This window comes from Diabrotica virgifera, chromosome 9 (genome assembly GCF_917563875.1).
Source record: "Diabrotica virgifera virgifera chromosome 9, PGI_DIABVI_V3a".
Lineage (NCBI taxonomy): Eukaryota > Metazoa > Arthropoda > Insecta > Coleoptera > Chrysomelidae > Diabrotica > Diabrotica virgifera.
In genome coordinates, this window is record NC_065451.1 from 53,042,720 (window position 1) to 53,069,957 (window position 27,238).

Below are 27,238 nucleotides of genomic sequence, written 5' to 3' on the forward strand. Positions count from 1 at the left end.
GGCGCCACAGAGTAGTGTTGCAGAGTGGTTCATCTGTTTCTGGGGTAACTGGACGCAAGGCGCACAAGACAGAAACAGATGGAAAGAGCTGAGGAAAGCCTATTTCCAATAGCGGTCTCATACTGCTCGATCATGATGATGATGATATATTTATGTCGAATAAAAATTACTATAACAAAAGTAAATGACGCAAGATTGTAGATACATGCTAGACTTAAACAATTACAAAAAATTCTCTTCGACTTTTCTTAAAAAAATGGAGCCTTATCTTTTAATAAGCGAGAAAATTAACTTCATCATCATCACGTAGCGCTACAACCCTGGGTGGGTCCTGGCTGACTGTACAACTTTCTTCCAATTTCTTCGGTCTTCCATCAACCTAGGGTCAAATGGAATGTTCATTTTCCGGAGATCTGCTTGGATGTTATCTCTCCATCGCATTATGGGACGTCCAAGTGGTCTTTTGCCTGTAGGAATTTCCTCCCATACCAGTTTTACAAGTATTTCGTTATGAAGTTTGTGCACGTGGCCTGTCCACCTTAGTCGCTGTGATTTAATTTCTTGGACAACATCGGTGTCATTGTAAAGTGCTTTTAATTCGATGTTGGTTCTGATCCTATACTGGTTTGTATTAACATCGTGGTGAGGTCCGAAAATTTTTCTAAGTATTTGTCGTTCAAAACGTCGGAGATTTTCTTCGTTTGATTTGGTCATGGTCCACGTTTCGCATCCATATGTTAGTACTGGTCTGACGATGGATTTATAAATTTGGAGAAAATTAACTTGGTTCTATCAAAACCACAGATTAACCCAACACAGATGCGAAACCCTGGCGATAACTCTGGTACTGAGTTTTGGTAAACTCCTCCCACTTTGAGTTACCAAAAGGGTAGACGCTCAGTAGCTCGCTTAGTATGTAGGCTTAAGCTTATTGTCAGTTCCTGAATAACCTCGACAGTACATGCGCTTATTGTAGTGTTAAATTGACGGGCTGATTATTGGGAATTTTTTCTATTTATCAAGTGTGTTTAAATAGTTTTGTTATATTTTAAAAAATGGTTGGATATACGTGTATTTGTGAAGGGTGTTCATCTAAGACGGGTCAAGGAATATCATTTTTTAGATTGCCAAAGGATGAAGTAAGGTATGTAGTGTTATTAATAAATTGATTTACTTTCTAAATACTGAATAAGCGGCATATTACTTATATCATATTAATTATATTAATCTCGAAACTTACATAAAATGGTTACTCAAGCTATGTATGTTAGAAATAGTTCCAATAGTATTATTTCAAGAATATTTTGATAAGTGTGAAAAAATCCTGTCTTGAAAACAGTAAATTTTAGTTACTAGTAAGAATGAATAACGCCCTGTCATTGAAGATAGTCAAAATAATCTTAAAAAAAGAGATATTAACAAGACATTAAATTTTTATTAAAAAACATCTTATTATGTTATAGGAGTGAGCTTTGGTTAGAAGCTACTAAAAGACAAGATTTGTTAGAGGAGGATTTAACTAGATACAGAATTTGCGAAAAGCATTTTGAAAATAAATTTTTTTGCACATATTCACGGCGAAAACTCTTGTATGACAATGCTTTGTCGTCAATTTTTACCGAATCTAAAGATATCTGCGCGAATACGTCTGAGGAGCCGCCGAAAAAAGTTCAAATATTGTCAGGTAAAAAAATAGGTAAATATCAATAATTTCAATAATAAAAAGATATGATTTTTCAGATAATAGAATAACGCCTGCGGCGGAAAATTTACAGGTAATATCCTCTAAACAAGTTTCTATCAGCCCCACTAAGGAAAAAGATGGACACATTTCTACAAGAATTAAAAAAGATGTTTCCCAGTTATCACCCTCAGTATCATTACAAACACCAGAATCTTTTATGTATAACTTGCCACGTGAATATAAACTGAAATGTAACATCAGGTTTTTAAAAAGAAAACTTTTGTATAGAAAAATATGCAAAAAACAAAACGGTACAAAACAGGAGTTAGAGCAGTTTAAAAAATTATGTGACAAATTTCTTAATAAATCATTGGCCGAAATTGTAAAAACTCAGGCACTGTTGCAGAAAAAGTCCCAAAGGTCAAAAGATATTCTCATGAATACAAGCAATTCGATCTCACATTATACTTTTTTGGACCCAAAACTTATCACTTTTTGAAAAAAATTTTTTATTTACCAACTAAACGTTGTTTATATAATTAAATTTGATTATATCATTAAATAACCTGAAATTTGAAAATTATTATATTAGCAACACTTTATCTGGTTCTGTTCTGGAAGGCCATACCTGGAATTCCCAAATTACTGTCACCAAACGACTGCCACTTTTCTAATACCTAGTATACTTTCTCCTGTTTTGTTAAGGACAAAACTTTGTTTTGTTTTGTTTTGTTTTGTAGCAGTTTAGTTTCTCTTGTCTTGTACCTACCTAGAATTCCGAAATTACCCTATTATATTTATATCGTGTTCACTTTCAAGCAACTGTTTATTATTTTTCGATATACACAGAAATTTAATAAATGACCATTTATATATAAATATTTAACGATTGTCACTTTTCTAACAGTTAGTTAACTTTCTCTTGTTTGGTTAAGGACATACCTAGAATTCCCAAATTACCTATTGTATTTTTATTTCCTTTTTCGTTTAACACATAAATTTATTAAATGACCAATGTTTTGTTAAGTTTGGTTTGTCTTAATTTTTAGCGTAAATATAGTAAATATCAAATCAGGTGTATAAGTAAGTATTATAGACCAAATGAACTATTTTGTAAGTTATCAATTGTATTGGTGCAAACACCGGCACAACAACTGTGCTCCTTAGTTTCAAGGTTACCAATTTTTGTACCGGCATCATAGCATAGCTTTCGCATCTGTGTTGGGTTAATCTGTGTCAAAACACACAAATGTAAAATTTAAAAGGAAAAAATCAGTTGATTTACCTAATAAAAGTTCATTATTGAAACATTATTGCCTTTGATTTAATCAAAAACAGTAAATTTTATCTAACAATAAAACACTGAAAAAGTTTGATTTCTATACTTCCACAAAATTTATTATAACTACATATTATGAAGACCTTGCGACCAGAAGGGGGCATGCCACCAAACAATATTTTGGAGAAGACATCATTTGAAACTTACTTTCAAATCCTGAAATCCAATTTTTAAAATTTTCTTGGTAGTAAGGCCCATAATCGTTTGGAAATATGATATTAAACACACAATAAAAGTAACACAAATATTTATTGACCGGTTTTTGAGTTTTTGAACATTTTTTTAAAAAATATTTGTAAAGAAAAACTATTGTTTATTTTTTCTTTAATATTTATTTATATTCTCATTTTGTTACGCCACTGTCAAAACATTAAGTTCTTCTTCTTATTTTTATGTTGACTTATGACGTGTTTTGACAGTGACAATTAATTATGTTCCATTATTGAAATAATATTTGTTACCTGTTTAGAATAAATTAGAATCTAGAATATAAGCTTTAAATATTGTTTCTTTTCTTAGAGGTTATGTATTTGTAAATCGTTAATAATGTACGTAAAATAATAAAGTTCCTTTTCTTACAGAGAGAAACACAATTAAGTTTTTATTCACCAAAAGTTTGACGGTTAAAAACATTATTACAAAACAACATTTTTGCTAATAGAAATATAATAATTTTTCATTATAAAATGGCAAAACTGAGATTTGAATTTACCGTTAAATCATTGCAGACTGATACAAAAACAAATATCATTACCATCACCTCAAAAAAATTGAAAGGAAAACGAAATTTTTTCAATACCTAATGATATGCAAAATATTTCCTATCATGAAAAAATCCAGACGACAGGTGCTTTTCAGAAAGTAAAACGGGCTCTAACAAAACGGGGAACTGCAAGAAAAGTTTGGACCGCAGATGAAAATATTTTGAAAGTTTATATGGACGAAGATGGGAATATACAATTCAATGATTTTCTCTTAGAACAACAAAGTATTCAAGGGACAGAATCTATAACATCCACACCTGGTATCTTACTAGATACGTTAGAACAGATCTTAGAGAGAGTATCAAAGTCAAATGAAAAACAATGTATTGAATCTTTTAATAAAAAAAAAGTATCAGAACAATTTGTGATAGAAAAATTTACAGGTAAAAATGTGAATGTTTTACAATGGATAGAAACATTTGAAAATGACTGCACAAGATTGCAAATACATCAGAATACTGAAAAAATTGAAATTCTAAGACTATTTTTAGAAGGATCATAATGTGTGCGGATTGGTACAGGTCAATGCTTATAAAATATTCAATAAATTCTGACTGGGAGGAATGGAAAAGCAAATTTTGTGACACCTATGCAGACAAAGGGTGGACTCCAGTGAGGTATGCATTTGAGTTCAAATACATGAATGGTTTTTTATTAGAATATGCTCTTAAAAAGGAAAGACTCTTACTACAAATAAACAAGTCATTGAATAAAAAAATTATGATTGATTTGATAGCTATTGGACTCCCAAATTATATAGCTGATAGAATTAATAGAGACACTTTGAAAGAAACGGAAGATCTCTTCAATGAAATTAGAGGTCTAGAACACTTAAAAAAAATGAAGACTTCAGAAAAAAAGAAATATCATACTTTAAGAAAAAGCAAGCCTGCAAAATTTGTGAAAAAGAAGGAAAAGGTTTACGTTACCATCTGGAATCAATACAAGTTGCTGGTTCAGAAGCAAAAGTGAAGTTCCGAAAAATCAAGAGGTAAGAACTGTCAACAACCATAAACTAGAATTAGAATTAAACGAAACAAATCCAAAAAACTGTTAATTCCACCACTAATTAGAATCAAGTTACTATTAAATGACACTTTAGAGATCTATGGAGTATATGACTTAGGATCAAATGTATCATTGGTTAATGCAAAATTATTACAGATAAAGGCACATAATAGAGATGACCTTCAACTAGTAAACTTGAGGACAATTAATGGTGTGAAAAAAACAAATGGAATAGTAACACTTAAGATAAAAATCTATGACATTGAACAAAAAATGAATGTATTTATTGTAGATGATGAAAATTTCAATTATGATTTCTTAATTGGGTTAGATTGTATTAAAAGTTTTAGATTAAATCAAAATGAGGATCTAAGGGTCACACAATGCAACAGCTCTAAAGAAATTGAAAATTTGTCAACTATTGATAATAATGTAAGCATTCCTGAGTTTCCAGGTAACATATATTTAAATGCATCTAATGAAAAGGTTAATGATATATTCAAATATGAAATAAATTTTAATGAGAGTATAAATATTGATAATTTTGAAATAGCAATTAATCATTTAGATTTAAATCAGCAATCAAAAATTGAACAATTGATTAATAAATATAAATCAGCATTTGCTAAAGACAAATATGATGTAGGTACTATAAGAGAGTATAAAGCTCATATTGACTTAGTTGTAGATAAATACTGCTCCAAGCGTCCATATAGATGTACCATTGAGGATAGAAAAGAGATAGAAAGTCAGATAGCAGAACTTTTAAAAAATAATTTAATTGAAGAATCATATAGTCCATTTGCGACTCCAGTGACACTAGCATACAAAAAAGGAGAGGACAGAAAGACCAGACTCTGCACAAATTTTAGGGAACTAAATAAAATCGTTGTTCCCCAATCGCAACCTTTTCCACTCATCGAGGACTTAATGGTAAAAACTATCAATTGTAAGTACTTTTCTAATTTAGACATAAATTCAGCATTCTGGTCAATTCCAATGAGAGTACAAGATAAAGAAAAAAACAGCATTTGTGACACAAGAAGGCCATTTCCAGTGGACTCGCCTCCCATTTGGTTTGAAAACGGCTCCAGCAATTTTTCAACGGATTTTAAGCAGCATGATAAGAAAATATAAAGTTTCAGATTTCACAGTCAATTATATGGATGATATCCTAATTTTTTCAAAAACCTTTGATGAACATATATTACATTTGTCCAAGTTATTTGATGCAATATTAAATGAAGGTTTTAGACTAAAATTTTCGAAATGTACATTTGCAGAACAATCAGTAAAATACTTAGGACACATCATAGAAAAAAATTCCGTAAGACCTGTAAAAGACAACTTGATTGCTGTGAAAAATTTCCCTGTTCCACAAACTAGAAAGAATGTACGTCAATTTTTGGGAAAAATCAATTATTACCATAAGTTTGTCCAAAATATTGCAATCATTTTAGACCCGCTGCACAACTTATTGAGAAAAGATATTGATTTTATTTGGTCTAAGGAATGTCAAGAATCTTTCGATAAAATAAAGTCATTACTTTGTTCGGAACCAATATTAAGAATTTTCAACCCTGATTTGCCAATTAATATATATACAGATGCCAGCATAAAAGGAGTAGGATCTGTAGGAACAAATTGATAAAAACGGATGTAGCAAGCCTGTGGCATATTTTTCAAAAAAAAAATAATGGAAAGTCAAAAGAAAAAGAAGGCAATACATTTAGAATGTCTAGCGATAAAGGAAGCTATAAAATATTGGCAACATCTGCTCATTGGAAAAGAGTTTATAGTATATTCAGATCACAAACCTTTAGAAAATTTAAACATAAAAGCTAGAACAGATGAAGAATTGGGAGACTTGACATTTTACTTATCTCGATATAATTTTAAAGTAACGTATAATCCAGGAAAATATAACCAGGAAGCAGATTGTTTAAGCAGAAATCCAGTTTTAGAATCTCAAGAAAATACAGATGGAATATTAAAATTGACCAACTCTCAAATATTGATCTACAAAATAATAAGAATAAATACAATAATTGCAAGAATGATATTTATTATAAAAAGTCAAACAGAAAAGACAAAATTATTTTATCTGAAGATTTAAGTAAAACATTGATAAAAAGTGTACACAATACTTACTGTCATTTAGGAACAAACCAGATGTTAAAAAAATATCACCATTTTATACAGCCGACAATATGACTACTAACATTAAGAAAATATGTGAGAACTGTGATATCTGCATTAAAAATAAATCAAGAAGGAAACCTGACTATGGTTTAATGTCACAATTAGGACCAGCGACATTTCCATTTGAAATTGTCTCGAGTGACACCATTGGTGGTTTTGGAGGATCTCGTTCAACAAAAAAATATCTTCATCTCCTAGTAGACCATTTCTCAAGGCATGCCTATTGTTTGACATCAAAACACAAAACTCTGATGACTTCATAAAGTTAATTAAAAAGGTAACAGAAGATCACAAAATTAAAACTGTGATGACTCATCAATATCCTGGCATCAACTCAAAAGAATTCAAAGATTTCCTAAAGGTCAATAACATCAAAATAATATTTACTGCCGTTGATGCACCATTTTCAAATGGTATCAATGATACATTAAACCAAACATTGGTTAATAAAATCAGATGCAAAATAAATGAAGGTGACAGGAAAACAGCATAGACAACAATTGCTCAAAAATGTGTAGGAAAATATAATGAAACTGAACATACCATCACAAAATTTTCACCAAAATATTTAGTAGAAGGAGAAAAGGTAAGCATCCTACCAAATGAACTAAAATCTAAAGTCACAGATGCAGATCTCGAAATAGATAGGACATTGCCTTGGAAAATACAAAAAAATCACATGATTATAATAAAAAGCAGTTTGATCGACATAGGAAGGAAATTGATTTAAACGTTGGGGATTTAGTATATGTGGAGAATGGTAACCGTCTAAATAGAAAAAAGTTAGACGAATTAAGGATTTGACCATACAAAATATTAAAGAAAATTTCCAATTCAATTTACGAAGTTGATACTGGGCATAGAAAAACAGAATCAAACCTCTTCCATATAACTAAACTTACTCCAGTATTGAAAGAAAATATTTAGTGAACGTTCAATTTTTGTTTTGAAAGTTTTTCTCCAAGGGAGGGGGGGAGATATAAAGAAAAACTATTGTTTATTTTTTCTTTAATATTTATTTATATTCTCATTTTGTTACGCCACTGTCAAAACATTAAGTTCTTCTTCTTATTTTTATGTTGACTTATGACTTGTGAGGTTTTTTGACAGTGACAATTAATTATGTTCCATTATTGAAATAATATTTGTTACCTGTTTAGAATAAATTAGAATCTAGAATATAAGCTTTAAATGTTGTTTCTTTTCTTACAGGTAATGTATTTGTAAATCGTTAATATTGTACGTAAAATAATACAGTTCCTTTTCTTACAGAGAGAAACACAATTAAGTTTTTAGTCACCAAAAGTTTGACGGTTAAAAACATTATTACATATGTATTATATTGTATAAAAAATTATATTCTAAAATATGAACATAAAATGCAACAATAAAATAATTCAATTGTCAAAATTTTCAATATCTGTAAAGTCGTCCAAATGTTCAATGTCTTCCAGTGGTTCATTATTCTCAATATCTGGTAGAATCTGTTGGCAAGCACCAATTTCTGCCTACACTGTTTTTTGCAACCGCAAGGTGCACCTAATCTTTTTGGTTCTATTTTCTTCCCTTTTGTATTTATATACATATTCGTAAACTAGATTTTTTTTAGTCTTGCGCTTAACTTTTTATGTCGTTGGGTATCCTTGTGTCTCCATTTAGAAGGTGCCTTCTTTTCTGGAGTTGGCAAGAGAACTCGAGAAATCTGTGGGGTATAAACCTATTCATTTTCCTACAATAAAGTAGGTATTTTACTAAAAAGGGATAAGCCACAAAAACCTTTAGAACAATTCTAATATTTTTAGGTTCGAAAAATATAACATAAGAGGACAAGCTACACGTTTAATAAACTTATTGTTCCTAAGTTTATATTTATATATATATATAGTTTGCAATATAAAGTAATGGTGACACAACGGGACTTAACTACAGCGGCGCCATCTGTGAGAAAACTGCTGAAATTTTCTTTTTGGGACATTAATATGGTCTTAAAATGTGCGATTTCTACTTTAACTCATTTTTGACGAAATTGTGTTTTGTCCCCTACTGGTCCCAATGCCTTCATATGTGACTACAGCTGTTTCGGCAGAGTGCCTTTCTTAAGTGATTTAATTTACTATGTGTTTGCCTTTTTAAAGTCTTTCACTGAAGAGGTTGAGGAATGCGGAGCTGTTTGTCTCGAGTTGGTCATTCAGAATTATATATGTATTTTTCAATTTATTAATTGTCATAAATTCTAATAAAGATAGCTTAAGGCCTTTATTTTGAATATCCAGAATATGAAACTGTTCATTAAAAGAATGATTATGATCTAGAACAGCGGTTCTCAACCTTTTTGAGTGATGTACCACCTACAGTTATTTTTGTTATTTTTGGTACCACCTATATTTTAAATTGTATTATCAATACTTACTAAGTACTATTATTTTAATTTTTTCTGTGTTTTGTGTACCACCGCCAATAATGATATGTACCACCAGTGGTACATGTACCACAAATTGAGAACCTCTGATCTAGAAGGTGAAGTGCGTATGTAGAAAGAAGTGTATGTTTTTCTATTGTTGAAAGCCCTTTTGTGTTCTGCTATCCGTTTGTCAACGGTTCTGCCAGTTTGACCGATGTAAGTTTTCGGACAGTCACCACAAGTTAGTTTGTAAACACCACTCTGTAGTTGTTTTCTCTTTCGGCTCTTATTGTTCTTAATATATTTGCTTAAGTTGTTGTTAGTTCTGAAAGCTGGTGTTATTTCTTTCTTTTTTATGTATCTGGCTATTTTTGTTGTTATCTTGCCAGTAAATGTGATAGAGTAGAAGGTACTGGGTTCTTTCTGTGGTGGTAGTTAGACTAATTTCAGATAGTTTTCAGTGTTTTATTGTTAGATAAAATGAACTTCCATCAAGTAACAAATCCATCAATTACAGTAAATTTTTACAAACAATTGAATACTAAATATTTACTTGAGATTTACTTACCAAAATAATAAATTGGAGAAATAACTTGATCGATCTATTGGATTAAGTTTTTGTTCTGCAGTCTGGCCTTTTGATTCCTCCATTTTGTAATTTTAGCTCTAACTGAAAAACATGGATCAAATATTTGACTTTCGTTATGTAATAACTTAATTAAGTACTAAGAGTTTAAGTATATTTTTATGTAAAAATAATCTTAGCAATATATCTCTTATCTTGATAATGATAAGGTAAATTTTAGCCAAATATATTAAACAAAAAAAAAGTAAATCACTGCATCCACAAATTTGAGTACAAATTGAGTTCTCAGAATAATTTATCAAATTATTACACTTCTATAATTAGACAAGGCGAAAACGGCGGGTTCGAAGGGAAAAATATTCCCATGAGATTTTTTTGCATAATCACATTCGTGAGATATCCCAGAATAAGGTTTAAGAAGTCGCCCACGTGAAAAGTGGGCCAATTTTTAAAAAAAAATTTTTTTAATCAAATTGCAAGAATCGATATTTTTGGCCCGAACAATTTTTTCTTTAATTTTTTGGACCATTCTGGACAAAAAAGGTCTCTTATAATTTTTCTCTAAGTTGATCATTTCCGACTTTAAGCAATTTAAAATTGAAAAAAAAACGAAAAATGGCGATTTTCAAGGCTTAATAACTCGGTTAAAAGTTATTATTATGAAAGTCAATATATGACTAAATTAAAGTTTAAAGCCACCCCTACAAGATCCTGAAGAAATTTTTGTCATTATTTTATTACTAAGCTGTTATTTTTATGTAATAATAATACGCGCCATGCACGTGTGCGGCAGCTGTAAACTTTGAGTGCGAGAGAGAAGCCATTCCAGCAGTCCAATTGTGCATCTTACTCGCACTCACATTTACAGTGGCGTCAATATGATCTAACCGCTCTTTTTATTAATTAAAAATAACAGCTTAGTAGTAAATTAATGACACAGATTTCTTCAGGATCATGGCGCGGCGACTTTAAACTTTGATTTAGTCACTTTCTGACTTTTATAATAATAATTTTTAACCGAGTTATTAAGTCTTAAAAATGGCCATTTTCGCGTTTTTCAAATTTTAAATTGCTTATAACTCGAAAAAGATCAACTTTAGAGAAAAAATATAAGAGAGTTTTTTTGTCCAGAATGGTCCAAAAAACCTAAAAAAATAGTCCGGGCCAAAATATTGATTTTTGCAATTTGATTAAAAAAAATTGTTAAAAAAAATTGGCCCACTTTTCACGTGGGCGACTTCTTGATCCTCATTCTGGGATGTCTCACGAATGTGATTATGCAAAAATATCTCATGGGAATATTTTTCCCAACGAACCCGCCGTTTCCGCCTTGTCTAAATAGCAATAAATTACATATAGATTGGCCCAAAAGTCCCTTTACTTGAATGATGGCTATTGTTGTACTTCTTCTTTTTCTACGGCACTACAGCTTAAATTGAGCCTTGGACTTCTTTATTATTTGCCTCCACCCTTGCTTGTCATTGGCTGCTCTTCTTCATACACGGAACTCCTAAAAGAGCTTGTGCGTCGCTGTTTGCTGGGTCTTCCGATCACTTTCTTGACTTTCCAACCAAAATTACATAATATAGGGTCGCCGGAAAGTCAGAGGCTATTTTACTTCAAATCAGGCCCGAGGCACTACACAATTTTCGGGCCCCTAAATATGATTTAATAATAATAATAATAATACCTTTTTATCGCCGAAGGTGCTGCGCTGGATCATCAGCCGGCGCTCACTCAAGCGGGACGGCCGAGGCAGCGCATGAAATGGACTGTGTCCATTAATGAAAAAATTTTGCGCTTCTACTACAAGGTGAAAAACCTCGGCCAAGAAACAATCGGCTACCGACAACAGCTGTATGCCGAATTTTGCAGGACGTACCCAGATATTCAAGTATCGGAGCAACAAGTATCAGACCAATACCGGGTAATTATAAGAAACAACCTTATCCCAGAGACTAGACGCAATATCATCAGAAGCGAAGTCGAACGGGAGATTCATAACGATGTTGCAATTGAAGATCAAGTCCCCAATGAAGTTCATGAGCAGATTCCTGAGCTTGCCATACAAGAAACTCAACCTGACAATACAGAGCAGGAAAACAACGAGCTACATGATAACCTAGTAAGCGAAATGGCACGTGCTGTACAAGAGTTTAATGGAACAAACCCACTTAGCAGACCACCGCTACCACGAATAAACTCTTGTAAGAGACTAGGTGTGCTGTTACAAATTGTGAACACTGAAGTCCTACCCAATTATGTCGTAGAAGCCCACACATTAGAGTATCTGCACATGCTAATCTACTGTGCAGCAACAGCAATTGCTAATGTAATGGGCATTAAGATCAGAACACGACGGGGTACTAATAATGGAAGGACTGGTAGCAGAACTGCACCCTGGGAAAAAAGACTGCTCGGAAAGATTGAATCGCTGCGTAGGAATATTGGTCAAGTCATAGAATATATATGAGGTGTAAGAAGTACAAGAGTCATCAGAAGAGCTGAAGAAATAATACGGAATACTGCAAGACACTCAAGATACGATTCAGAAAACAATACAGCCCAACAGTGCCTGGATACATTAAAACAAAGACTCTCAGTTTATTCAGGACGACTAAGAAGGTACAAAGTAAGTAACAACCTAAAATCCGACAATGCCCTCTTTGAGACTGCTGAGAAGGCGTTCTATCGAAAACTCAATTCCACCGTAGAAAATCTCGATAAGTCTTACCCAAGCCAAGAAGAAATCCATGAGTTTTGGGGAAATCAACTTTCCACACCAGCTGCTCTTAACAACAATGCTGGATGGATAGAAGATACGGCACAGAACTGCCAACACTACACTACTACTCTCTACGAACCCTTCACCACTTAAGAAGTCTCAAATATCATCACAGAGCTTCATAACTGGAAATCTCCTGGACCAGACGGAGTTCAAAACTGTTGGCTCAAGAAGTTTTGGAGTGCTCATGAATGTTTATCAACACTAATTAATCATGTTATTTCTAACCCGCAGGATATACCATCATTCCTAACTCAGGGAACCACTTATTTAATACCGAAGGATCAAAATAACACCCAAGATCCAGCAAAATACCGCCCAATTACTTGCCTTCCAACTTTGTATAAATTGGTCACATCCTGTGTAGCCCGGCATATCTACCAACACTGTGCTCTGAAAAATATCATAGAGCCTCAACAGAAAGGATGCGCTAAGGGTTCCATGGGTTGCAAAGAACAACTTATCATCGACTCGGTCATTTCTAATCAAGCATATTCCAAAAAGAGGAATCTATTTACTGCTTTTATTGATTACAAGAAGGCCTTTGATTCAGTGCCGCATGAATGGCTTATAAATATATTGAGAATATATAAAGTCGATGATAATATAGTGACCTTTTTACAATATATAATGACAGAGTGGAAAACTAGAATTCACCTTCAAATACCTGGTGAAAGTAACATCGAAACTAAAAATATCGTAATCAGCCGGGGCCTGTTTCAAGGAGATTCGTTGAGTCCTCTGTGGTTCTGTCTAGCTATGAACCCACTATCTCAGCTCTTGAACTCCTCAGATGCAGGTTTTAGCATCAAAAATAACAACAATGTGGTGGCGAAGCTTAATCATTTATTTATTGTACATGGATGATTTGAAATTAATGGCTTCCACTCGAAACCAACTCGACGAGATGCTAAAAACTGTAGAAACTTTTTCTAATGATATTAGTATGCACTTCGGACTAGATAAGTGCCGTATTTTAAATATAGTCAGAGGAAAAGTACAGCCCGGAGGATTCGATAGGCAAAATGGCCAGAACATCGAAGCCATGGGTGAAAACGATATGTATAAATATCTTGGAGTAAAGCAAGCGCGGAAAATTGACCATAAACAAATGAAAACAGAGATAACTACTGAGTTTATACGAAGGGTAAAACAGCTGCTTCGCTCACACCTTAACAGTAGAAATTTGTTTAAGGCACTAAACACCTACACATGTTCCGCGCTTAGCTACTCATTTAGTATTTTTAAGTGGACAAAAACAGATATAGAAGCTCTTCAGCGAAAAGTACGAACACACCTCACAAAGGCACAAAAACACCATCCTAAAAGTGCAGTAGAAAGAACAACATTACCACGGAATCTAGGAGGAAGAGGACTTATGGATATAGGTGAGCAATTAGATAAACAAATTGCTAATTTAAGAACTTATTTTCAGATGCAGGCTGAGACATCTACTCTACATCGCGCTATCTGCGCAGTAGATAACACAACACCCATCAAACTGAGGGAACCAGAAATGCGCATAAACCACCTTACTAAGGACGAAAAAGTGCGCGCCTGTATGGGTAAACCTCTGCACGGGCGACATCCCAATGAGGTCAGCCAAGATTATGTCGACAATATAGCGTCGAACTACTGGCTGACATCACCTCGTCCCGGACGTCGAAGAGTAAGGTCACTGCTAGCACACCCCACTCTTACCGACGAACAGCGAGAAGCCTGAGAGCACCAAGTGCTGAAGAAGCGGCGCACGGTTAGCCCTAAGCTATTAGTTTGGAACCAGCGTGAAAAACCAACGACGCTTGGCCGTGTAAACCAAAAAGGTAGACGGATTACTGGGTTTCAGAGGAATACTCTGGCCCTGGGCTCGAGCGAGTTCGCTCGCCCCGAACTCTACCTAGTGTTCACATAGGGTTACAAGAACAAGTGCGAGTAAGGGGGCCAAACTAACTGCGAAAAAGGCTTTCAACGAGGGACCCACCAGCAGCAGGGTAAACTGCACCCATCAGGTAATTATAGTCACTGTCTTACGCCGGAAAAGCACGGAGGGGTGGACAAGCCACCTTTATCCCTGGGGTTTACCCCCCAGAACACCTTGAGGCTGAGGTGCCCTCCGATCGCTCGACTTGCATCCTCACCCATTTGTAATGCCTTCTTCTGTAAGGTCAGTCAGCTCCACCCGGTCGCTTCGTCCTCGGACGACGACCTCGACAAGCGTTGCCACCACCACCACCACCACTACAGCCACCACTACTGCCAACCAGTTCTCTTCCTTACATCAGGAAGGCACTGTACCCCCAGCCAGAGGTTACAACCGGCTCACGGCGGAGCTAGACCTCGAGACGCTTAGCGCGGAGATGGAAATCGTCCGCAACAAGTATCGCGAGGCCTACCTTCGCATCGAGCAGGACGACGCCTCCAACCCCCTTCTGCAGCGATATGCTAATGATTTTCCGCCTCTAAGAACACCAGCACAGGCTGGTCCTCAGCGACAGAGCGCTCGGAATATTCACGGTGCCATACCCAAAGTCCCAACTCAACCGTCAAAGCAAGCACCCAAACAACCGAAACAACAATCTTCTCAACAGCAACCCTCTTCTCAACCACAAGCAACCATCAGCACTGAAAACAATCCTGAACCGAACGATTTCGTCTTCCAAAGAAGACAAATAAGACAAATGTCTTACGCCAGTGCCGCAGCCAATCCACGCCCCAAAACCCAAGCCAGAAATCAAAACGTCATCAACGCCATAAACGATCCCACACTGTCCGAATATCTAATCAAAGATCTCCCAAAAGATCTTTGTAACAAACGTACCTTCTTTCGGCAAATAAATGCCACCACTCTTTTGTCCAACAAAATTCATTCTTGTAAAGTTCTCTCACATGGAATCGCACATCTTCGACTTTTTAATCCTATAAATGCAGGGGATATCGAGAAAGCTATCCACACAGCAACTGGCCAAACCATGGTTACGGTCCATAGCCGTAGCAGAAATGCAAACACTTCCGCTAAAGAGCCTACCTATCTCCTCTGCATTACCGGAATCGACGTAGATTACTCCGAGCAGGAGGTCACCGACTTGCTCACAGAACAGCAATTCCCGGTCGAAAGACTGTGGAGAGTCAAAGCCTATAAAACAGGCAAAGACTCTAAAGTGATCAAGGTGGTGACCAAATCCTTGGAGAGATTTACGTCAGCACTGAGCCGAGGCATAACTCTAGATGGCGAAATCTACAATGCCGAACTTCCTCATGGCTCCGACCCTACAATCCCCACTCCAAAATATTGCAGCAAATGTTGCATCAACGGACATTCCATCGACGAATGCCCTCAAAAAGCATTCGTCTGCCCCCACTGCGGCGGTAACCACAAGTCCAGCGCCTGCACCAAACAGCAGGAACCCAAATGCCCGAATTGCGGTGGTGACCACCCTGCATACTCCAACAAGTGTCCACAAAGACACACCATCCCCTCCGCCCAACACGAAATACAGCCACTTACGATCGAAAGATCATTCCCCCCTTTCGAACTCCCTACAGAAACAAAGAACATCTTGTCTATTCAGACTGCTCTGTTGCTCAACTTGTTGCCTGAACTTCGCGAGCATATCGCTGCAATCACGGCTAATCTGATTAGCCAAGTCTACGACCACTCCACAGTGGTCCACGGGTACGGGAGCAATGTCACGGTGACATTCCGCCCCAACCACTAAACACCCTCCCTTTATGGATTTCACCCTAGGCACGGTCAACTGTCAGGGTCTCTCCAAAAAGAGACCCCTCATCAAGAATATCCTGTCGAAGCATAACATCCAGATCCTCGCACTCACAGATACTCTGTCGAAAAACGATCCACACTTCGCAGGATATTCGATCATCCATCGAAGCCGTTGTCAGGTTTCACGTGGGAATGGTATTCTCGTGAAACACGGAATACCGCACAACACACACACATTCCCACAAAATTTTCGTCCACCTGATGTGGACTTCCTGGCAATTGACGTGCACATCCCCAATAACGAAACCCTCACGATAGTCTCTTACTACAAACACCCGGATCAACCACTCAACAGGCATTTGCTAGAGTACTTTTCGAGGCTCGGCAAGGCTGTGTTGATGGGCGATCTAAATTGTAGACACACACAGTTTGGTGATCATCGTCAAAACCCAGAAGGCATCCGCCTCACGGATTATCTACTAGACCTTCCGATTTCAAGAATCACCAACACTGAATTCACGTTTTTGAACGCCAATGGGGCTTCTATTGTCGACCACATCCTAGTTACTAGTAACATTCTGGATCGGTTCGGGGATAGATGCCACATAGGTGATTCGATAACGTCGGACCACGTACCTCTTCTTGTCGACACCGACATACTCATTCCAAAACAACCAAACCCTCCAAGATCTATAAGAGACTATCGTCACGCTAACTGGACTGAATTCCAAAACTTCATCACACAAAATCTCCCTATGTTAGGCGAACTCGATACTAACGATAGTATCGACACCAGTGCAACCGATATCGAGAACCTCATCACTGAGGCGATCACGCACGCAATTCCACTCAAACAAATAACTTATACATCACCGGCACTTCCACAATAGATCATTGCCAAAATTCAACAAAAACGACGTCTTCTACGTCAATACAAGGCCAACAGAAACCCACTTATCAAAACAGAGTACAACCGGATCTGTGCCAGGATAAAGAGGGAGATATCTGTCCTAACGGCTCGCCGGTGGGAAGATGCTACCTCAAAACTGGACTACAGAGACGGAGGTAAATTCTGGCAAAAATTCAAAGTCCTAACAAAACAAAAATTATCTCAACCATCTCATCTGTTGGTCAACAATCACATAGTCAACTCCCCAGAAGGGAAAGCCGAAGCATTCAGAAATTCGCTTCAAAACAATTTTCAAACGCCAGATAACCCGAACTTTGATCGCATATTTAAATTCAACACAGAATACATTGTAAATGTTACTCTCAACCACTACATTCCAGTCTATGATCCTATCATGGACCCCCTCACAGACAGGGAAACGGAGAGCTTTTGCCAAATCGGCAAAAACAGCGCTCCCGGACCTGATGGCATCAACCGAAGGTGCCTCAAAAAACTTCCAGAGAGTATCATCCCTCTTCTAACTAAAATATTCAATGCATGTCTCAAAAACAGCCACTTTCCTACTCCTTGGAAAGTGGCCAACACCATCATGCTTTTGAAAAAAGGCAAACCCCCAACCGACGTGGAATCCTATAGACCAATTTCATTAATCAATACTCTGGGTAAAGTTCTTGAGCTAATCCTAAAAGAGAGGCTCAATAACTTTCTCGAAAACCACAATATCATACCAAAATTCCAATATGGATTCCAGTCAGGTAAATCTACTAAACATGCATTAATAGACTTCACTACCAAAGTTACTCAAACCATCAACGATGGTTCAATCGCCATAGCCACATTTCTGGATGTGCAGAAGGCTTTCGACCAGGTCTGGCACGACGGGCTTGTTCGGAAACTTCTGGACATCGGGCTACCATTGCAATTTACCAAAATTGTACACTCCTACCTCCACAACCGTACTGTCAGAGTTAAAATAGGCGATCAAAAGTCCACCCCCTTCACTCCACAAGCTGGAGTTCCCCAGGGTTCAGTCCTAGCGCCGCTGTTGTACATTATCTACAACAGCGACATCACTAACCAAAATATCCCAGGTGCTCGGCTGTTTCTCTATGCGGACGACACGACTCTGCTCTCAACTACCTCTCGATACAACCCAAGACTCCTCTTCAGAAGAGCCCAGGCTCTGTTGGACGGCGTCGGCGAATGGTGTTGTAAGTGGAGAGTCACGCTGAATGCGAACAAAACAACAACAATTGTGTTTCGCGCCCCTTCTGTGTCAAATAGAATCATTTGTAATGATGACGACCAACATCCTCTGAGTCTGTTGGGAGAAAGGCTTGTTGTTAGCCCGACTGTGAACTATTTGGGAGTACTGTTTACCAGGACTCTCAATTGGGACGCAGATCTAAAGGCAACTTTAGATAGGGTAAGGAACAGGGCCAGACTTCTTAACGCTCTCTCGGGAAAAATTGGCAAGACACACAAGAAGACTCTCATTCACACTTACAGGACCTTTATTCGACCCGTCATGGAGTACAAATCATGTATCTACTCTCTTTGCTCAAGACAAAAACAAGAGAGGTTGTTGAGGACAGAGCGGAGAATCTTGCGTAGATGTAACTATGAGCACGGGCGATATCCCTCAAACGAAATCCATAACATCTCGAACACCCCCAAAATCACCGAGAGAATAAACTCTCTGAACAGGAACTTCACAATCAAAGTAATCAACGGCCCCCCTTCCGACACACAAGAATCTCTCAAATGTTCCTGTTCATCTTCCGGCCACGTACTCCACCGAAAGCCCAAACGCAAAAAGATTCATGTACCGTCCGCTCTAATGCAAACATGCATTGACGAACTCCCGGTGGAGTACGAAAACATCCTTGAGGCTACCCCGTTAGCCTACCGTACCCACCTCTAACATTTCCTCTTCCCTACCCCGAACAGGGAGAAGTTGGTTCTTTGCGGTTTCCCAACTTCATTGCACAATTATACCTGTTCGTCCCAAGAAAATAGCCGCAACTATTTTCTCCACTCGAACGCTCACTGTCCACGCTGCGCTCAAAGCCACCTCCTGACCGCCGACGAGGGACGCAGGTTCGCCTGTCGTTGTACAATGGTTTCTAGGGAGACTGGTCGAGAGCAAAGCACGGACAGTACACGTAAATGTCTATGGAACCAACAACAATCCATCAAACTTTCTTCTCTGTTGTCTTCTTAGCCTTCTGGACACCACCGTCCGGCAAACCAAGGATCCAAGAACACCAGGACACGGCGCTTGCCCCAGTGTGTTTTTCGGACTGTTTGCTTTTGCTGCCAACACTAAACATTCACCACAAACCCTGAAGAGGACAAAATCCTAAACAGGGACACACATTGTTCGCATTTCTTCTAAAACATTTTTCTAGACAAGCAAATCAAACAATGAGATGATGCTGACATCAGGAAAGATGTTCCCTGAGACGGAGGGTTCATTACTGGCCATTCAGGATCAGGTTATACCAACCAGAAATTACCTGAAATATATCATCAAAGACCCTCAGGCTCAAAACGACAGATGCCGATATGGATGTCAAGCCCAAGAAACCATCCAACCTCTTACAGGGGACTGCCAGGCATTTGCTGCAACTGAATACAAGGAACGGCATGACGCAATGGGAAAAATCCTTCATCAAGAGGTAGCTATCAAGCTGGGACTTCTCCAAACAGACCATCTCCCGTATTATCAATACGTCCCTGAGAGTATGCTTGAGGATGGCAACTACAAGCTATACTGGGACCGCACTGTGCTCACAGACCAAACAGTGGCACATAATAGACAAGACCTCGTATTAGTTAATAAATTAACAAGACAAATATCACTAATTGATGTGGCGATACCTAACAACGATAATCTACGTAGTAAATTTACTGAAAAGATCGCCAAGTACAGAGATCTAGAAATTCAAATACGAAGGCAATGGAGAATGCAAAGTACCCAGACGATACCGATTATTATGTCTACTACTGGAGTCATTCCGAAGACCCTCCTCGAAAGCATAAAAAAGCTGGGTCTGAATGAACATCTTTATAAGACCATGCAGAAAGCTGTACTACTCGCGACGGCCAGATGCGTACGAAAATTTCTGGGAGATACACCTGCATTCCAAGTCACCTAGGGCTCGATAACACGGAAAGAGTCCCACCAGAGCTCAATCCTTTTGATACCGTAGGTATCTGGGATATCAATTTTCCCCTTAGAGGAAGTGTGAGCCGTATGGGTAAATCTGGATACCTTTTTTAAATGAATTAATTATTTAATAGAAATATAGTTGCACCAGAAATTAAAATTTTTATTAACAGTAAATAAAATTTATTACAGTGTGTCGCATTCAAGATGAAGACAGCTCTATATTTTGGCTATCAAAATAACTACAGATTTGAAGTTTTGCACAGTCATACAGGTTGAATGTTCACATTTTTAAGATACTCAGCTGAAATTTAAATTTTAAACGCAGCCTACTGCTATTCCGCACACAGGGTAAATTTTCGATATTTTGCTTCGCGTTAGTGATATCGTAAAAAGTTATTTGAAAAAGTGCTTCTAAATCTTATTCTAACGCCACATACCAAATTGCATGGCAAAATCCATATTTTTTTCAGTATTCGTAGTCAGAACCCTAAAATTCATCTCAGTTGTCCCGAGATGCATCTCGGGCCAGCCAATTTTAAGTTTTAGGGTCCTGGCTATAAATAATCGAAAAACTAAAAGTGCGAATTTTGTCATAAAATGTAGTACGTGGGGTTATACTAATATTTGGAACAACTTTTTTAAATAAATTTTTCCGATATCTCTAATGCGAAGCAAAATATCGAAAATTTACCCTGTTGGTGGAGTCGCAGTAGGCTGCGTTTAAAATTTAAATTCCAGCTGAGTATCTTAAAAAATGTGAATATTTAACCTGTATGACTGTGCAAAACTTCAAATCTGTATTTATTTTGATAACCAAAATATAGGGCTGTCTTCATCTTAAATTCGACACACGGTATATATGTCATTTCCTTTTGTAAATAATTTGGTTGTTGAACCATAAAAGGATGGACCGTTCTTGGACAAAAATTTAATGGTTGCTATTATTCGTTGAAGTACGTTTCTCCAATTTTCCTTTTTTCTAAACAACTTTATTCCATTAATGTTACAATTTGTCCTGCTGTACTACTTCTCTTGACTAAATGTACCAATTGATGAAATATGTTCAGTAGATCTCTCATGTTGAATAAGTGTCCTATTAATATTTTTCCAGTCATTATACCCATCGAAAGTTACAAGAACAACAATTTTCGTGGAAATCAGTTTACAAACGTAACAATAAATACGGCTACATTAGCTTTCATTTTATAAAACATCGCAAATGTCGGATTTTATTATTTTCCAATTATGTAACACAGATTCCAGGAGCTTCTTGACCCGGGAAGCTAGTACCTGCTAAGGGTCCCTTGTCCAGGGTCACGGATGAAGTCCAGAACGGCATCCAAGGCGACGAAGAATACTTCCGGTACGGCGAAGATGGCGGAGCTGGCAACCCTCGATTTTAGGGGTAGTATAAGATCACAAACCTAGAAGCGTCTGACCCGGAGCGGGCGGCTTCAAACAGCGTCGGTACTCACAATGAGCGGCTGAATTAAAAACTCACCAACCCGCCTTGCCAGCGTGGTGTTTTAAGGCAAATACCTCCCAACAAAATGTCAGATTTTAAAACAGAAGCGGATGTACCCCAGGTGAGTATAGCGAGAAATCGAAACTCTCACACTGATTTATCAGTCTGTCCCAAGGATTCTGGGGGGGACAAAAAACTGACGACGCGAAAGACGAAAAAACCTCTAACACTCTTTATCTGTACCTACAATGCCAGAACATTATTATCTGAAGAAAAAGTCACTGAAATGGAAATCGAGATGTCAAAAGTAAAATGGGATATCATTGGAGTCAGTGAAGTAAGACGACATGGAGAAAACCTGACAACACTAAAATCAGGGCATATATTTTATAGTATAGGTAGTGAAACCGAATCAGTCGGGGGAGTTGGATTCTTTATACACAAAAGACTTGCAAATGACATAGTGATTACAAGAAGTATATCCACAAGAGTAGCCTATTTAATCGTAAAGCTAAACCGAAGGTATAAAATAAAGATTATTCAGGTATACGCACCAACAACGAACCATCCGGATGAGGAGATTGAAGACTTCTACGATGACATCTCAACGGCACTGAAAGAAACACCAACACATTACACGATTATATGCGGCGACTTTAACGCAAAGATCGGTCTAAAGCAGGATGAACAGGAAACAGCACTAGGTAAATTTGGATCCAAAGGCAGAAACGAGCGTGGCCAAACACTACTAGAATTTCTATTACAACAAAATCTTTACCAGATGAATAGTTTCTTCTCTAAAAAAGATCACAGAAGATGGACGTGGAAAAGCCCAGATGGTAAGACCAGAAACGAGATAGACTACATAATCAGTGACAAAAAATATATATTCAACGATGTCACAGTCCTTAATAGCTTTACCACAGGCAGCGATCATAGAATGGTAAGAGCCAAACTAAAATTAGACTTAATAACAGAAAGATCCAAAATGATTAGGAAGAAAGCCAACCCAATATGGATTGACCCAACGAATTTAAATGAATACCAAGGCAATATCAATAAAATCCTACAACAAAATGAATGCATGAATAATGTAGATGCCCTAAACGAAAATATCGTAGAAGCTATTCGAGAGGCTCAAGTAAAATGCTGTCCTAAAAGAAGCCAAGACGAAAAAATAACCATTGAAACAAAGCAACTAATGGAAACTAGAAGAAAAATCAAAGAAAACGAAAGCACTGACGAAGAAGAACTGCGAAAAATAAACAAAGAAGTATCAAAAGCTATAAGGAAAGATTTAAGGAAATTTAAGAATGAAAAAGTCCAGCGGACTATAGAAGAGAATAAAAGTCTGAAAGTCCTGAGAAGGCGGCTAAACAATGGAAAATGCGAAATACACAAACTAAAGAACAAAGAAGGAGTCCCCACATCAAATAGAGAAGAACTACTACACATAGTTGAAGACTTCTATCAAGAACTATATACAAGCCAAAGAGAAGACCAAAAGAATTTAGAAGCCGCTGCATCACGCAAAGTTATCAACCAGGGTTCAGAGCTCATGCCAGAGATCACACTAAGCGAAATCCAGGACGCAATGAAAAGGATGAAAAACAACAAAGCGCCAGGAGAAGATGGAGTCGTAATAGAAGCTATAAAGATGGGTGGACGTGTCCTTCTCAACCAAATAAAAATTTTGTTTAACCTTTGTCTAACAGATTGTTGCATACCGGAAACATGGAACAATGCAGTAACAATTTTACTACACAAGAAAGGAGACAAGGCGCACCTAGAAAACTATAGACCAATCAGCTTATTGAACCACATCTATAAAATGTTTACCCGAATAATTACGACAAGACTAGAAAAAAAGTTAGATTTCTACCAACCCCGAGAACAAGCTGGATTCCGCTCAAAATTCGGAACGAACGATCACCTACAAACAGTAAAAACCTTAATAGAAAAGTCGATAGAATATAACAAACCACTGGTACTTATCTTCGTAGACTTTCACAAAGCCTTCGACACTGTGGAATTAGACAGCATTATAACTGCTCTGAACAATAGTAGAATAGATTACCGGTTTACAAAGTTAGTGCAAACATTATACCAAAACGCCACAATGCGTGTAAAACTACATGATACTACCAGAGAAATTCATATCAAGCGAGGTGTGAGACAGGGCGACACTCTCTCACCTAAATTATTTATAGCGGTCCTCGAATACGCCTTTAAAATGCTAAAGTGGGAAAATAGAGGAATAAAGATAGATGGAGAAATGCTCAATCATCTGCGTTTTGCCGACGATATAGTACTTATTACCGAAGATCTGGGTGAAGCACAACAAATGCTACTAGAATTAGAAAACGTGTCTTCAACAATAGGTCTAAAAATGAACATCAGTAAGACCAAATTTATGACAAATTTAGTTCCCAGCGAACACCTAACCATCCAAAATCAAGTGGTAGAATTGACAGAAAAGTACATATATCTCGGTCATGAAGTCAGAATAGGCAAGGACAATCAGACCTGCGAATTTCAACGACGAATAACACTTGCTTGGGCGGCGTATGGATCACTAAGAGACATCTTTAAGAGCAACATCCCGACAGCTATGAAACGGAAGACATTTGACCAATGCGTTCTTCCTATTATGACATACGGAGCAGAAACTCTCACGCTCACAAAAACAACAGCACTAAAAATGCGAGTGGCACAAAGGCGCATGGAAAGATCGATTCTCGGCGTGACAAAAAAAGACAAAATAAGGAACCAAGACTTAAGGAAAAGAACAGGTATCACTGATGTCGTTGAACGTATAGCCAAGCTGAAATGGAATTGGGCAGGTCACATAGCGCGACTGAAAGACTCACGATGGACCAGAAAACTAATTGACTGGCGCCCAAGAGAAGACAAACGCAGCAGAGGGCGACCACCAACACGCTGGATGGACGACATTAAACGAATATCCAAGAAATGGCAACAAGAAGCACAGAACCGTGAAGAGTGGCGAAGAATGGGAGAGACCTATGTCCAGCAGTGGACAGAAGAGGTTGTATGATGATGATGATGTAACACATTTACTAATTTTGTAAATAGTATGTATATTGATTTGGTCGATTATTTATAAAATATTGTTAAAATTTCAGATTTAAATGTTTTGGCCAATCCCCTATATCGCTAGGAAAAGAGTTATTGACATTGTCGTTTTCTATAGGAGATGACAGAGATGTACTTGTGACGGGTGAAGTCGCTTGAAAATCAACACTGGAGTCATAAAATTTATTTTGTTATTGCAATAAAATTTTTTTTTGGTGTTCTTTCCGGGCCCCATTAAAATGCGGGCCCGATACAGGTGCCTCAAGGGTCTAGTGGTAAAATAGGCCCTGCGGAAAGTCTCTTTACTTGAATGAATTTTTATTGTTGTACTACATAGGGGAAAATAGTAACACAATTTTATTTGTAAGGTATTTATGATTTCTTTATTTATCTAAAACATCGGCGTGCATACTTCCATTGTAGCAACACAACTTGGTACAGCGCCATGTTCGTATGCTCATCCGTCTCAGCATGTTCAGAGTTACTGAAGTAAAATCTTGGCGAACTCTACTTCGCTTTCGTTTCGACGAAAAGTCCTCGTTTCAAACATATATGCGTTTTCTAACCTTCTTAGATGAAACCTTACAGTGCATTGTCCGGCGTTATCAAATCTGGAATTTTTGAAAGCCAAGGAATTGGAAAACCTATCCCAATCCATCTGTCCGGGAAGATTTCATTCAGGCGACTGCCCATAGCGAGAGCGGAAAGAGGTGAAGCTACATCTTGTTGAAATTAAACAAGGCGTTTACTTGTAAATTTTTAGAATGTAATCTTGCATTCTTGACCATTGAATACCAAACTCTGCAGAGCGTTTCCGCGTCGACTTCATCGGTGAACATTCAATGGAATCCTTAATTCCGCCACAAGTTTCAGCTCTAGTGCTTGGTCTTCCACTTCTTGGTGTATCGAGAACGGTTCTTAATGAAAAATCCTTCTTCTGCCACGATATAAAATTTGTTCTGGATGGTGATGGTTATTCAAAACCAACAACAAAATCATTGATAATACCGGTTATTGTTTTGTTGTTCGTGTATCCATACGACATTCGTGTATCCATACTGTAGCGACCTAACGCTCTTTGAAATATTATTAGTGTAGTAAAGGGGCTTTCCGGCCATCCTATAGGTACTTTAATAATTAAATGACGAACATTTTTGATGTTTTAGAATCATCGTTGTTATCTTATTTATCTGTTATCGGTAAATATGTTTCGAGGTGAAATTTAAAGGCCTGTAAAGGAAAGGATGAGAAACCAATTGTGGCAAAATATTCCGATAGTATTGGAAGGAGCCCAATTCGATAATTTCGACCATACATACATGCCTGCATAATTAATCACAAATATATACAGTTCACATTGTCATAAAACCTTCAAAATTACGTTTCTATCCTTATGGTAGGGGAGCCCAAGCGGGGATTTTTGCAGTTACTCGAGCGCGTCAGATTATTGCATGTGGAGAAACCTTGTACCCTGAACATGTACCTCTACCATATATTGGCTCTTAATACAGGGGAGTTTGTTAAGGGGGGTGCTGATAAAAACTCAAAATCGTCAGATTAAGATAAGGTAAGTTAAGTACATGCAAAACAGTGTATATTTCAAAAATCTGACGATTTCAGTGGGCCGTAAGGAAATGGGTGAGTCTCAAAGTTTCACAAGAAAAAGGCGAATATATCGCGAAATGAATGACAGATCAAAAAACTAAAAAATACGTGCTCAATATTTTTTCAAAAATCTATCGAATGGCACCAACGAAGGTGGGGTGGGGGTTACTTTAAAATCTTAAATGAAAGCCCCCATTTTTATTGCAGATTTGGATTCCTTACGTAAGAATTAGTAAGTTTTATTCGAAATATTTTTTCGAATTATGGATAGATGGCGTTTTAATCTAAAAAAAAACAATTGTTGGAAATGGAAAATTAAATTAAAAACGGAAAATTTCACTTAACTTTTTTTCACCCCATATCGCTGGAGTGACTGCACATTTAGCATACTTTGTTCCCCTTCCATTAGTTTTTGTTTTTGCTTAGAAAATTGCGAAAATTCAGAAATTTTTTCAAAGAGATTTTATTCAAATAATAATGAGGTTACGGTAATCTAC

At 37.2% G+C, this 27,238-nt stretch overlaps 1 protein-coding gene across 1 annotated transcript in view; it reads right to left on the reverse strand.

Annotated features, from left to right (window-relative positions):
• Positions 1–27,238, reverse strand: part of LOC114327204 (probable multidrug resistance-associated protein lethal(2)03659) — a 205,465-nt gene that overhangs the window by 144,964 nt on the left and 33,263 nt on the right. The window contains exon 2 of the mRNA XM_050660975.1: positions 9,967–10,068. Within this exon, the coding sequence (XP_050516932.1) occupies positions 9,967–10,049 (83 nt within the window). The 5' untranslated portion in view covers positions 10,050–10,068. The remainder of the gene's footprint in view (positions 1–9,966; positions 10,069–27,238) is intronic.